General features: G+C 40.4%; 1 protein-coding gene across 1 annotated transcript in view; it reads right to left on the bottom strand.

Annotated features, from left to right (window-relative positions):
• Positions 1–1,206: 1,206 nt before the first annotated feature.
• GAD2 (glutamate decarboxylase 2) overlaps positions 1,207–14,553 on the bottom strand; it is a 62,156-nt gene continuing 48,809 nt past the window's right edge. The window contains exons 15-16 of the mRNA XM_059660981.1: positions 14,142–14,231; positions 1,207–3,762 (exon numbers count right to left, since the gene is read on the bottom strand). Coding sequence (XP_059516964.1) covers positions 3,589–3,762; positions 14,142–14,231 — 264 coding nt within the window. The 3' untranslated portion in view covers positions 1,207–3,588. The remainder of the gene's footprint in view (positions 3,763–14,141; positions 14,232–14,553) is intronic.

Here is a 14,553-nt window from a genome sequence, read left to right as displayed (position 1 = left end):
CCCATGGCATTCATAAATAGACTAAATCTGATTTGTATTTATTTGGCCATACAAGTTCAGGCAAGGCATATCAGAATATACTTCACCACTTCACTTCCCATGGCTTTCTAGTGTTTACCTGCTCGCAGCTCAATAACCCACGTGTATACGGTGTTGTATTGCGTGCCTGATTCACGTGTCAGTGTGTGGGCCTCAGTGGGTCTCCCGGGCCACAGGCTGGGCATTTGTTATAGAATCAGGGAAAGGAGAACACTCACTGAATATTTGATATTATTATGGAAATTTTATTATTATAGTTTTAGTTGTGATAATGGTATTGAAGGCTTTTTCATTTAAGGAATCCTCTTTTATAGATTCATATAAAAATAATTTGCAGTGGGGAGGATATGAGATGGGGGGAATAGATGAAATGAGATTCAGGCTCTGAATCAGCAAATGTTGAAGCGGGGGGGGGGGGGTGAGCGGGGGGAGGCCTTCATGGGAAGGAGTCTATTACACTGTTTTCTCCACTTGTGTATGTACACAAAACTTTCCATAATACAATATTATTTCAAAAGATTGGATCTGACTGAAAGACAAACCAGACTGGTAAGCAATGTGCTTCAGAAGCTACAGTGGGGGCAACTGCAGAGGTAAGAGCTCTTTTTCCCAACAAAGACCCAGAGACACGCTGAGCGCCGTGACAGGAGAAGGGCCTTTTATTCAGGCAACTCACCAAAACTCAGCCCCACAACGTGGAGAGGCCAGAAATAACGATACGAAGCCTGAGCTGTGTCCACACTCACACATTTATTTGGGTTTGGAGAGACGACACAGATAAAATACTTTGATCATACACAAGTTTATATTTGGTAAGAACAGGTTGCCACATGTTTACATTTTTTCTTTTAGTAACGGAATAATGCTGGGGAGATGGTGATGTCTTGCAGAAACTCCGATTGGGAACACTATTTGGCACATATAACTAATAAATACACAATGTTTGTACTTAGCATTTGAAAACAGGACAGCACATGCAAGGTGATCTCACGTGTAGGGTCCTTCACTCCTTGTCCTGCCCTATATTTACACTTGTGCTTTCTTTGTCCATATTCTGAGGAGTAGGACCTACTCCAAACCCCAGGAGGGACAATACCTGCAATTTTGGCAGCATGTGACATTCCATATTGGTTTCTTCTGTTCTCAGAGATAAAGTAGCACTCACCTTGCTTTTTGTGAAATCACAATTGTCAAAGGAGACTCGCAGTGGGGTGCTTAGCCGAGGGCATGTTCTGTATTAGAGCTGATGTGGAGGGCGTACAGTTTAGCAGAGAGGAGGGGAGAGAGATTACAGGAACAGTGCGAATGCAGTTCTCAGAATATCGATACAGCTACCACACAGAAAAAGACATGTCAATAATATATTGTACAAGCTTTTACAGCAACACATGTTGATTTGCAGCACTGTAAAGTTCATATCTAAAGCACACAACCACAATCTGAGGTGACAAGACAGTACTATCAATACAATAAAGGCAACACAGTTACATACACAACTGATTCTTTTTCTTTCCTCACAGCCTTGTGATAATTCATGAATTCAATCCCATTTATATGTCTCAGATTAAGACGTACCACACTTGTTTCAAGTATTTAAAAATAATAAACACAATATTGCTGTATAAATGAAAATGGTCATGTTAATTCTGATTAAAGCTACCACCAAACTTTTCTAAAATTTGTAAAGAATGGTTTCACCTTTGGTACTGGGGATTTTGGCTAATGTTCAAAACAACCTACCTCCTCACTCCCTCCCACCCGAGTGGGTGACAGACCTACTTTAAAGAATATTTATTAAACTGCTGGGACCTATTAGTCTTCTATTTACCTCCTTCCCCGGGCTACGGCTGGTAGGGGTTGCACTACACATGGTTGAGCTCCCAGCAAACTTGGGGAAGGACCTGGAAGGGGCAAAGGGTGGGGAAAGTCACCTGTTGGTAAACGCGATTTCTGGTCCATAAAGGAGAAATGTTTCTAAATTTGTGTCTGCAACTTCACATATGAGTCCGCAGCCCCCTCGGCATCTGAGAATCAGCAGGCCCAGAACTCTCTGAGGGGGCCTCTTGTTAGCTCATGTCTCTCCATCACGTTTGCAGGGGCAGAGGATGCTTTCAAATATTGTTTTGAATTCTAAGGACCTTAATCTTTGCATAATCCGGGCACTTTGGATCTTGATGGGAGATAGAGAAAAGAAGGTCTTAAGGTGCTCTCTCAAAATCCCTGGTGAGGAACTATTTTCACCAGAGGGACAAAAGTAACTACCCATGGAGTTGAAATTAATTATTTGGGACCCCAGTGATGGGGCACCTAGCAGGGGAGACTTTCGTGGGTAGAGATGGTTGGAAATGGAACTAAGCAATTACTCAGGTGGTAAAGGACTCCTTCCTGGACAGTGGCAAAGCAGCGTCCGGGCTGACACCACCATTCTCAAGCAGACATCTCTTCTCCCGCGGCTGGCTTTGATTTCCTGGGCTCACCACATTCTGGAATGCGCTTCGTTCTTCCTTGCCCAGGTTGATTAGATTTTATTTTTCTCTAATTAATCCAGATGACCAAATAAAAGACTATGGTTTGGGAAGATGCCATAAGAACCAGCATCAACTTTCTGTTTAAAACAGGGTGAACTGGAAAGTAAAATAGAGATGAGTGCCCCAGTTCAGTCTAAGATGGGGCTTGGCTTGTCATGCTCACTGAGCAGATCTGCAAAGGGTCAACCGGGTGGAAAACATTTTTAAATGGGAAGGGAATCTTATTGTTTCTCTGATCAATTATATTAAGGGACTTGCAGTATTCTTTTGTGTTTGTTTTATAATACTGACTTTATAGATGTGATAAGCCATAACATGAATAGGAAGAAGGCATCATATCTTTTTTAAGAATTTTGTGGGTCTATGTTTCAAAATAACTGCTAAGTGTTTTATTGTGCCTCCATGAAAAGAAAAAAAAAATCTGGCTTAGTTTTTATATCTGCCCCTGCAGTTTGTATAACCCATATAAAATAAAAATCTATATGTTACAAAATAGGATTTCTTTTTAATATATATATGTTTTACTTTTGTAAAATTATATGTATTTAAATACATTTGAAATGTCGCTATAGGTAAATTAGAAATTTTTTTCTAATACTATGAAAAAGGCAAGAGTTTTTATTGTCAACATACATTTTATATTTACTTTATCCTTTTTACTGCACCCCAAAGAACCTTTTATGATTCAGGGGCAATTTGGCACTATTCAATCCTACTACTTTTAAGTGAAAATAACATTTGATTTGCACACTCTATTAAAAGTAAGGGAAGTACTTATAACAATTTTAAGCTTTTCCACGTTGACGAGAACACAGCCTTTGTCACTAATTATTAGAGAGGTATTCTAACTTAAGAAAGGGTTTTTTAAAGGAGCAATGTTGTTGTTTTTCACTGTACTTCTACTTTGACACCACAATATAGAAATAGATTTACTTTGGAACAGACTACAAATACATTCACACAGGTTGTGATGACTTAATTGTCTACCTAGAGAATTGAAACAGCTTATTGAGTTAATTTATTATAAATCTTGTCCAAGGCGTTCTATTTCTTCAATCAGGAAGTCAATGTCTTGGTGAGTTGCTGCGGGATTTGAAATGACCATGCGGAAGAAATTGACCTTGTCTCCCAAAGGCTGGTAGCTGACCATTGTGGTCCCAAACTCCATCATTCTGGCTTTAATCACCGGAGCCACCTGTGTGAGAGACCAGATCAATACGGTGACTGTTTCTTCTGGGGGCTCTCCCCTTGGTCAAATAATCTGCTATCAAGTAGCATTTCAGCTTTTAACTAAACAATTAGAACCATATTTGTTTTTCCTTGAAGGAACTGTCTCCAAGCTTCCTTGGAATTGGAGGACTGGAGCAATTCTGTACATTTAGATCATAAAGGTGATCAGAGGAATAATAAATCATAGTGAAAGGATTTTAGAGATATGAGAGGTGGGTTTTAGGGAAGGCAGGTCCATGGGAGAGGAATGCATACATGACAGGCAGAAACAGCTCCAAGCCACCAGATTGCTTATAAGGATGTAACAGATAATGGGAAGAAGAAGAGGGGGGCACCAGGTGAGCTTTGAAATGATAAAACTGATACCATGCAGGAATAAGGGGCCGGGGGGAAGTGGCCAATTAGGAAAATATGGGTACATAAAATAAGGAAGGGTGCAATTAGAAAGTATCATGAAGAGACAAAGAAGCTTCCAGCATTTATAAACCTGTGGACAAAGAGACTCACAGGACTATGTTTTTCCCATTTTAGAGCAGGGCTTTCCCATTTTGGGGATCCCTCCCCTGTGGAGTTCCCCTTTGGGGGCCCTGCCCCAGGGGGTGTCTGTATATGCTTAAAATAAACTTCCAGAACCAAGATGGTGGCATAGGTAAAAGCCTGTACATGCTGTCTCCCACAACCACATCAAAAATACAGAAAAACTATCATCCAGAACCACGGGAAAGCTGTCTGAATGGAAGTACTCAAATAGAGAGGTAAAGAAGAAAGCACACTGAGAATGGTAGGAGGTGTAGAGGCATGGAACAGGCTGGTCCAGCATCTGGGTGTGCTGCTTTTTTAATTGGGAGGGAGATTGCCAAAGAGGTGCACCAAGAGTGTCTACCTCAGGTGATTGGGGAGGCTGAGCCACTGGGCCTTATAGGACACCTACTACACAAGGCCACTCTATCAACTCAAGGGGACTTAGCAGCTACCCAATACATAGAAACAAACACAGGAAAGCAGCCAAAATGCAGAGACAAAGAAACATATCACAAATGAAAGAAATGGAAGAAAGCAAACTACTGGATATAGAATTCAAAACCATGGTTATAAGTTTACTCCAGAATCATCTAGAAACCTCCAAGGAACTTAGTGATACTTTCAAGGATCTTAGTGAGAATGCTAAAAAAAAAAAAGAAAAAGAAAAAAAAAAAAAAAGGAAAAGGACCAATGAGAAATTAAGCATACACTGACTGAAATAAAGAATAATATACAGGGATTCAACAGTAGATTAGAGGATCCCGAGAATCAAATCAATGATTTGAAATATGAGGAAGCAAAAAACACCCAACCAGAAGAGCAAAAAGAAAACAGACTCTAAAAAAAAAGATAGTGTAAGGAGCCTCTGGGACAATTTCAAGTGTAGCAACATCCAAATTATGGGGGTGCCAGAGGAAGAGAGAGAGCAAGATACTGAAAACCCATTTAAAGAAATAATGACAGAAAATGTCCCCTACCTGGTGAAAGAAATAGACTTACAATTCCAGGAAGTACAGAGAACCCCAAACAAGAGGAATCCAAAGAGGACCACACGAAGACACATCATAATTAAAATGCCAAGGACAAGCCGAAGCCAGTTTGGCTAGGTGGACAGAGCGTCAGCCTGCGGACTAGAAGGTCCCAGGTTTGGTTCCGGTCAAGGGCGTGTACCTTGGTTGTGGGCACATCCCCAGTGGGAGGTGTGCGGGAGGCAGCTGATCAATGTTTCTCTCTCATTGATGTTTCTGACTCTCTATCTCTCTCCCTTCCTCTCTGTAAAAAATCAATAAAATGTATATTAGAAAAAGGAAAAAAAAAATGCCAAGGGCAAAAGACAAAGAGAGAATATTAAAAGCAGCAAGAGAAAAACAGTTAGTTACCTACAAGGGCATGCCCATATGACTGTCAGCTGATTTCTCAACAGAAACTATGCAGGCCAGAAGGGAGTGGTAAGAAATATTCAAAGTGATGAATAGCAAGAACCTACAACCAAGAATATTCTACCCAGCAAAGCTATCATTTGAAGGTCAGATAAAGAACTTCACAGACAGAAGAAGCTAAAGGAGTTCATCACCACCAAACTAGTATTATATGAAATGCTGAAGGGTATTCTTTAAGAAGAGGAAGAAGAAGAAGGAAAAGGTAAAGATAAAAATTATGAACAACAAAGTGACAACAAATACATATCTATCAACAAGTGAATCTAATAATCAAGTGAATAAAAAATCTGATGAACAGAATAATCTGGTGAATGGAATAGAATTAGGGGCATGGAAATGGAATGGACTGACAATTCTCAGAGGGAAGGGGGTGTGGAAGGGTGCAGGAAGAGATTAGACAAAGATCTTATATACATGTATGCATTACCTATGGACACAGACAATAGGGTGGTGAGGGCCTCGGGTGGGGTGGGAACTGGGTGGAGAGGAGCTATGGGAGGAAAAAAGAGGAACATCTGTAATAATCTCAACAATAAAGATTAATTAAAAAAAAAAACTTCCACAGTTTTGCTTAAAATCTTTTAGTCTGCGAATTTATTCTTCAAATTTTGTGAGACAAGCACCTGAGAGGAGAGTCACAGCTTGCTATTCCACGCATCAGTAGGCTATCAAGTGCTTTCCACCTTTTTCTTGCCTTTATAGTCAGTGTTTTGGGAGAATGAGAAGAATCTGGTGTTGGTCCAAGGCTAAATAGTTTAGCAGTACAACATTTGAGAGAGGGTATTTCCCCTCCCTCAATAAATGTAGAAACATTGGAAGTAAAACTGTTCAGAGAATGGTTTCCAAGAGGTAAGCCTCAATATCAAGTGATGTATGAAAATCGGAAGACTTTTGAGACCCTACAGCAATTTTTTTCTTGAGATCCTAAAGTTTTCTAGTTCCTTTTCATTCACCCTTTGCATTACCTTAATGTATAAAATATTTTGAAATATTTTCCTTAATAATGAAGAATCAGCTGAAGCAAAAGGCTGAACCCCTAAGGACTTAACATTACAGAAGTCGACCACAGCTGAGGTTTTTCCACATGTATGCCAGACTGATGACTACAGTGCCAGCTGTCCTCTATTGTGTATAAAATTAAAGTCAAACTCTTCACTCAGTATAAAGGCCTGTCACCCAGCTCTTGAGGACTCATCTTCTAGTGCTCACCAAAATAAACCTTCAACTCTGACATGAGCTACTTGTGTAATACCCTTGGAGTGTATCACACATATTTTTATCCTTGTCCTGTCACACTTGTTCTCTTTGCTTAGAATCTCTTTTGTCTTACAGCTCACATTCAACACACACTCCAAGGCTATACCACAGTCCCACAACTTCTATGTACCCCTTCCTGATTCCTCTAGTCCACTAACATCTTCTCTCTTTTAATTCATCACTATATGATCCTTACCTGTAGGTTATGACTATATTCTAATTTCTAATTGTCCTCTTATGAGGAAATACATTTTACCTCTGTACTTCACTGGCAGGCACAGTGCCTTCCACTTCTTTTGTTTACGGTGGTACGGGGTGCCTCTTGAGGAGTTCCTTATTGACTATAAAGGCATACATTTAAATTATATCTAACTGTATGTATGATCTGTCCAATGATATGTTATCATCAGAGTCTGTAAATATAACATCTGATCTTTTAAATTTATTGCTGTAAACATGTAACCAGGAATGATAGGTGGTTGGAATACTGTAGACTCATTCAGATATACATAGTCAACAACTCAGTTAAAAAATGGGGATCATTTATCTGAAATGAAGGATAGTTAGATTCCAATGGAATGCTGCTAGGAACATATCACTTTTCAATGCCAACACATAAATAATCATTGGTTTACAATGAGGTTTTCATCTTCAAAGTACTCGATGCACAAAATCAATGTGGTTCACATCAGACCTAGTGATTTGTGAGAAACCGGGGGTATAAGAAACAATTTTCCTCCCACCTTCTAAATTCATCTAGAGGGATTAATAATCAAATTTAATGGACACTTATTAACAGGAGAAAATGTCCAAACTTTATTTTCCAGGTGCCATAAGAATGAGAACTATGGACAGATTGGACAGTTAAGGGCTTACATGCCATCCTGAGCTAAGGAAAAGAGGAGGTGGATTGTGATTTGGGACCTCGAAGAGCAGGAAGGCAATTTTCATGGAAACGAAAAGCAAAAGTTTGGTAAATAAATGTTTGCTGGGCCATATTTAACAATAGGACACAGAGAAGACTTTGATCAAAGGGATCTTGCTAGGTTCTTTCCTGTCTATTGCACTTAGTTTATATTAAACTATAGTTATCTGTGATAATATTTCCCTTCCTGGAGCAGGTTCTCTATCTGAATTCCTTTAGATAGGTAAAGAAGGATGGACAAAGGTTATTTCTGAATTGTTTGTTTCTTAATAACCAGCTTAAAATAACCAATATCTCAAAAGACATATTTTGGTGTGGCAAACGCTGCTATCCTTCATTGCCAAAGACAAACTGCACCTTCACCTTCATTTCACCTTCACTTCACTTCCTAAACCTAATTTCCTCATCTAAAAATGTGGAGGGTGGTTCCAGCACTGAGTTTTCTGATTCAATATTAACAGATTCTTAAGTCCCTTCCTGCTCCTTCCTTATTCCATGAGGAGGTAATATAAAGAGGGATATTTCTGTTGAGCTGATCCTTCTTTCAACTCAAAGGATTAAGACTATATCCAGAGCATTGGGCTCATCCAACGGAATAAATATAAATAAGAATGTAAATATTTCAAGTCTGGGATTAAGTTCTGAAAATAGATCTCCTAGAATATTCTAGCCTAAGGACATGAAATTTACCACTTTGTTCTAGGAGGCAGGGCAAGTCAATGTGCTCCTGGGAAGAGAATGAGCGGGAAGGGGGTGGGGTGGGCAAGGGGGGCAGCAATGGTGGGATAAAGACACATATGTAACACCTTAATCAATAAAGAAAATAAAAGAAAAACACTACTAAATATATATGTAAAATATAAAATAAAATGTGCATTAGCATTTGAACTCATTTCAAAATTTCTTGTCTGTACAAAGAATTGAATGAGTTTTACACATTTTGCTTAAATATTTTTAAATCTAAAAATGAAAGGGTTCTGTTTTGCATGTTGGGATGCTATAAAAGAAAAAGATCCCATAAAAACGTAATGTGTGAGAATGGAATAAAATGAAACAATGATTTAAAAAAGAAAAAGGAATTCCAAGTCCATGTATCTGCAGGAACTTAAGGAAAAATCACACAACCGTCCCTTAGTTTTACCTGTGCAACAATTATGCTTGCTCTTTAGAACTGATAAACAAGGACCACACTTTACTCAGTGAATTAAACCCTGAGTTAGTTTGCATGGGAAAAACAAGAAAAACATATAGGAACGAAACTAATTATTAAGAACAATCACCTCTAACTTTTCAGATAAATGCAAATCAAAGGTCAAAAGATTAATGGTCACAGCCATCCTCCCAAACAGATTTTGGCATTAAGTAAGATTGAGTCCCTCCAGTTCCCGAAGCTAGCTGGGATGGCAGAAATCACAGCTGTCTAAATACATGTGACTTTTAGTTGTTTCCAGAAAATGCTGATGAACTAAAATTAGCAGGAACATGGAACATCTACTTCATTACATAATCACTAATTGCAAGTTAAGAAGGAAAATAAAATTCTGACTATTCTGATGACTATATAGAGCTTTCAATTATCTCTAGGATGTGAGTGTGTATATGTGTGTGTGTGTGTGTGTGTGTGTGTGTGTGTGTGTGTAACATTTTTGAGTTTGCTGAATTAAGAAAGTCAATTAAAAAAGAGAGGACTGTGTGTTGAAGAATTCACTAAGTGCCTCATCAGCAAGAGCTCTTTGGCGCTGCTTTAAAAGTTTTAGGGTAATATTTTCTCCTTTGTGCCATTAGGTTTTCCAATCCTCTAGAAAACAATAACCAGAGGACTTTTTCATAATTTGAAAACACATTTTTTTCTTCATCCAAAGAGAGCTCAGATTAAAGCATCATGAAATGTATTTTTCACTGTGTATTACAAAACCTTTTTGTTTTTAAATCTTGGAAGTGTGAGTGAAAATTTTGAAAAATGAAATAGCAGAATAATGATAAATAAGACATTCTATAATGCTAAAGTCTCCCCATTACATTTAGAACAGAAGAGTCACAACAAATATGAGGTCAAATACTTCTTTACAAATTTACTTTTAATTCCATAGTTGACCTTTTGAAAGTATGCCAATCAGTATCTATACTAATAAAAACCTAGGTGGCCCTCGCGCCCTCACGAGACATCCTCACATCATCACAAGATGGCCACCACAAGATGGCTGGCATGAGAGGGCAGTTGGGGGCAACCAGGTCTGCAGGGGAGGGCAGTTGGGGGTGACCAGGCCGGCAGGGGAGGGCAGTTGGAGGCGATCAGACTGGCAGGCAGAAGTGGTTAGGAGCAATCAGGCAGGCAGGCAGGTGAGGGGTTAGGAGCCAGCAGTCCTGGATTGTGAAAGGGATGTCCAACTGCCGGTTTAGACCTGATCCCTGCGGGAAACGGGTGGGTGACGGCGGGGTACGACTGGGGACTGGTGAGCGGGTGGAAGATGGCCCCGATTGCAGGCTAGGCCTAGGGACCTTACCCATGCACGATTGCACAATTTCGTGCACTGGGCCTCTAGCACCCTGCGGGATTAGGCCTAAACCAGCAGTCGGACATCTCCTGAGGGTTCTCAGATTGGAAAGGGTGCAGGCTGGGCTGAGGGACACCCCCTGTGCATCAATTTCATGCACTGGGCCTTTAGTCCTAAAATAAAAACCAAGCGACCATAAGGGCATAACGACCAGAAAGACCACTCAACCAATCGCTATGAGGTGCATTGACCACCTCTCGGTTCCTCCCACACAGCTCACAGGTTCTGATTGCAGGATGGTGAACAGAGAACCAGGGTGGGTGGTGGCAGGGTGGGACTGGCGACTGGCAACTGGGCAGAATGGCTGACCTCTTGGTCCCTCCCCCAGGACCACAGGCTCTGATGGCAGGATGGCGAATGGGGAACCATGGGAAATGGGTGGGGGGCGGCGGTGTGGGACTGGGGGCTGATGAGTGGGCAGAACAGCTGACCTTTTGGTCCCTCTCCCCAGCCCACAGGCTCTGATGGCAGGATGGTGAACGGGGAACCACAGGAAACTGGGGTGGGGGGAGGCGGGGCACAACTGGGGACCGGTGAGCGGGCAGAAGATGGTCCTGATCGCAGGCCTAGGGACCTTACCCGCGCATGAGCGCACGATTTCATGCACTGGGCCTCTAATAGGACTATAAATGCTTATAGAAGAGATGCAGATGATGATCAAATATAATGAAAATTAAAATATAAGAAGATGATGATGATGAAGAACTAGAAACATAAGTGGTGATCAATATGCAGCCTTTGGATTCTTATCTGCTAACTGTCTGCATGTGGACTCTGCGTGCTGCCCCTTAAGGCAAGTAATCATGTCTCCAGAGCACCCTAGGCCCTCATGCCCACTCTGCCTCCATGACAATGTGCTACCTGCACAGTCAAAGTCTTGACTGGGCAGCAGGAAATGCACCCACCAGATTCTCATCTTTACCTCCCTCATGAAACTGTGACTTATGCCTGTTTTGGTAATAACCAGTTGTTACCTAGATAATTATCCCCAAGCCAGTATGTGGCCTGAGAAAAGGCCTACGGTTCACTAGTAGGTTTTCTAAGTATTGTTTCCGTCCCTGTTCTGAAAGATTCAGAGAGCACTTTGGCTCAACACTTTTTAGTGCCTATTTTATGCTTAGCCATGTAATTTAACTTAATTTTCTTTTCTTTTTTTTTATCATCGTTAATACTCATCCAAGGGTATTTTTTCCATTTATTTTTTTTAATTTAAATTCTTTACCATTGAAAGTATTATATATGTCTCCTTCCCCCCCCCCCCCCCCCATTGACATCTCCCAGGCCGCTCCCCCACCCCAGCATGTCCTTGCTCCCCTACTGCCTGTATCCTTTGGTTATGCTTATATGCATGCACACAAGCCCTTTGGTTGGTCTCTTACCCTTTTCCATTTATTTTTAAAGAGAGTGAGTAGAAGGAAGGGAGGGAGGGAGAGAAATATTGATGTGAGAGACACAACAATTGGTTGCCTTCCACACACACCCATTAGGGTCAAGGATTGAACCTGCAACCCAGGTACATGCCCTTGACTGGGAATTGAACCCTTAACCCATCAGTCCATGCTCTAACCACTGAGAAACACTGGCCAATTTATTTTTCTTGTTTGCCATATACCACATTGAAGACTCCATATTTCTCCCCATTTGGCGTCTTTAGCAGCACTGACCAAAAGAACATTCTGTAATGATGGAGATGTTCTCTATCTGAATCATTGGAAATAATAAGAACTAGTCACAAATTGAGCACTTAACATGTGGCTAGTATAACTGAAGAAGTAAAGTTCTTTGAAATTAACTTTAATTGATTTAAATTTAAATAGCCACATATAGCTATTACTACTACGTTGGACAGTGCAGATGATTTAATTTGCTTCAGCTCTTTTCCTTCTGGGATTGTGTGTGTGTGTGTGTGTGTGTGTATAACAGTTTTACTGGTACCTGAACATTATAGTTTAAGTGCTTTGTACTTAATGGAAAACTTTTCTGAAACTCTGAAAAATTATTGACATAAAAGGAATTTAATCTTGATATTTATGTGGTTCTATTTTGATTTTCAATTCTGAATTGCTGAATTCTCTCTATTAGAGTTAGGAAAATGGAGTCACGGGATAGGGGAAAACTAGGAGAATTCATTTTGCAATCCCAGGAGACTTTCAAATTTAATTTATCTACAGCGTAACAGTAACTTACTAATATTCTAATGGCTGTTCTCAAGAAATAATTTCCATTCCATTACAGTTTATGTGATATGCTAAATCTAAGAGGTATTTGAAGAGAGTTGTATTTAACTGGGGAACTCAGAGTTGACTTTTGCTCAGAAAATGATGAAAAATCCTTTTTGTTTTGTATTCCCATCTTGATCCATCCCTCAGCCCAGCAATAATTTATCAGTTTAACAAATGGAGTCAGCCAAACTACTGTATGCATTCTCTGCCTGGTCAGAGAATTAAAGGAGTGAAAGCCAATGAAAATGGAAATACCTAATTTCTAACTAACTCTTCAAATAAAATTAGTTATTGTTAAGATAATATATACCATGGAGAAGTCACCATAAAAGTTCCAGAAAAAAATGAATTTTTTCCCTCTCAACCAGTAGCAGACCATTTTTTATTTTTGCCAAAACCTATAATTTTCTCCAATATGACCATCCTCACTCCATTATGCCCTTGGCTTGATTTCCTACAATGAATCAACTTCTCTAAACCTGCAAACATGACTATCATCCCTTCCGCCCCAGACACACACACACCCATGCTCTAGAACAGTGGCTCTCAACCTTCCTAATGCCACAACCCTTTAATACAGTTCCTCATGCTGTGATGACCCCCAACCATAAAATTATTTTCGTTGCTACTTCATAACTGTAATTTTGCTACTGTTATGAATTGTAATGTAAATATCTGATATGCAGGATGTATTTTCATTGTTACAAATTGAACATAATTAAAGCATAGTGATTAATCACAACAACAATATGTAACTATATATGTGTTTTCCGATGGTCTTAGGCGACCCCTGTGAAAGGGTCAGGTTGGCGACCCACAGGTTAAGAAGCAGTATAATTTAAAGCACAAGCTCTCAGTCTCTGGGGTCAGATGTGGGTGTGATTTTGGGAAAGTGACTTTTTCTCCCCGTGTTTCAGGTTCCCTATCAGTGGAGCAGAGAGACAACAGTGCTTCCCAAAGTAAATGGCCCTGAGAGAGACAGGATGTCAAGCTAGATCAAGTTGAGCCTGGGACACACCACCTACTACACAGTGGTCCTTATGACTGCTCCTGCTCTGTTACCTTCTGGGAGTCACCACAGCTCTAACGGCCCCATAGGGCAGCCTTGACCTTGACATCTCAGGAGGATCAGCAGTAGCTATATTTTCCAATTATTTCTGGTGCCCGAAGTCTCTTCTGTGCGTGTAACTGAGCACCAGTTTCACTTGGCAGGGCAGTCAATGCCAGCAAGTACAGTTGCTAAAAGTCTGGATATACTAGGATTGCATGCCCTGGCTCTGCAGGAGCCCACAGAGGGGCGAGAGTCCATGCACCAAGCTTAAGGATGGATTTCTCCTGAAGACCTATGAATATGTCATAAAAGTATTCATGGGAAAGCCCCAATGTACCACCAACGCCATATCAGAGGAGTCTGTATCACTTACTTTTGAGAGGCGGCTCATTCTCTCTTCGTTGTCCTCCAGGACACGCAGACTCGGAGGAACGTACCAGAAGCAGACATTTGTATGCTGAGGCTACATAGAGAAAAGTAAGATTCGCACTCACTCAGCACAAACTGGCAATTCTGAAAATTCCAGGGACATTTCTCATCTACTTATGCTGCAGCTTCTAAATACAATTCCTACTTTTAAATCCGTAATCACCTTTGAAATGCCTGACTTTCACAACTTTATTCAGTTACTTTTTAATTTTTTATTAATATATTTTCATTGTTGATAGTATTAAAGATATCTCCCACTGCAGTTATTTTTTTGTGAGTTTGATTTTTACTCCAGCTCAGAAGAGCTACTCCATCATCCCTGCTTCTCCTTTGTAATGATCCACTTACCTGGATAG

The sequence above is a fragment of the Myotis daubentonii genome, chromosome 1 (assembly GCF_963259705.1).
Source record: "Myotis daubentonii chromosome 1, mMyoDau2.1, whole genome shotgun sequence".
Lineage (NCBI taxonomy): Eukaryota > Metazoa > Chordata > Mammalia > Chiroptera > Vespertilionidae > Myotis > Myotis daubentonii.
The sequence above is the reverse complement of the archived record's forward strand: the minus strand, read 5'-3'. Positions and strand labels throughout refer to the sequence as shown.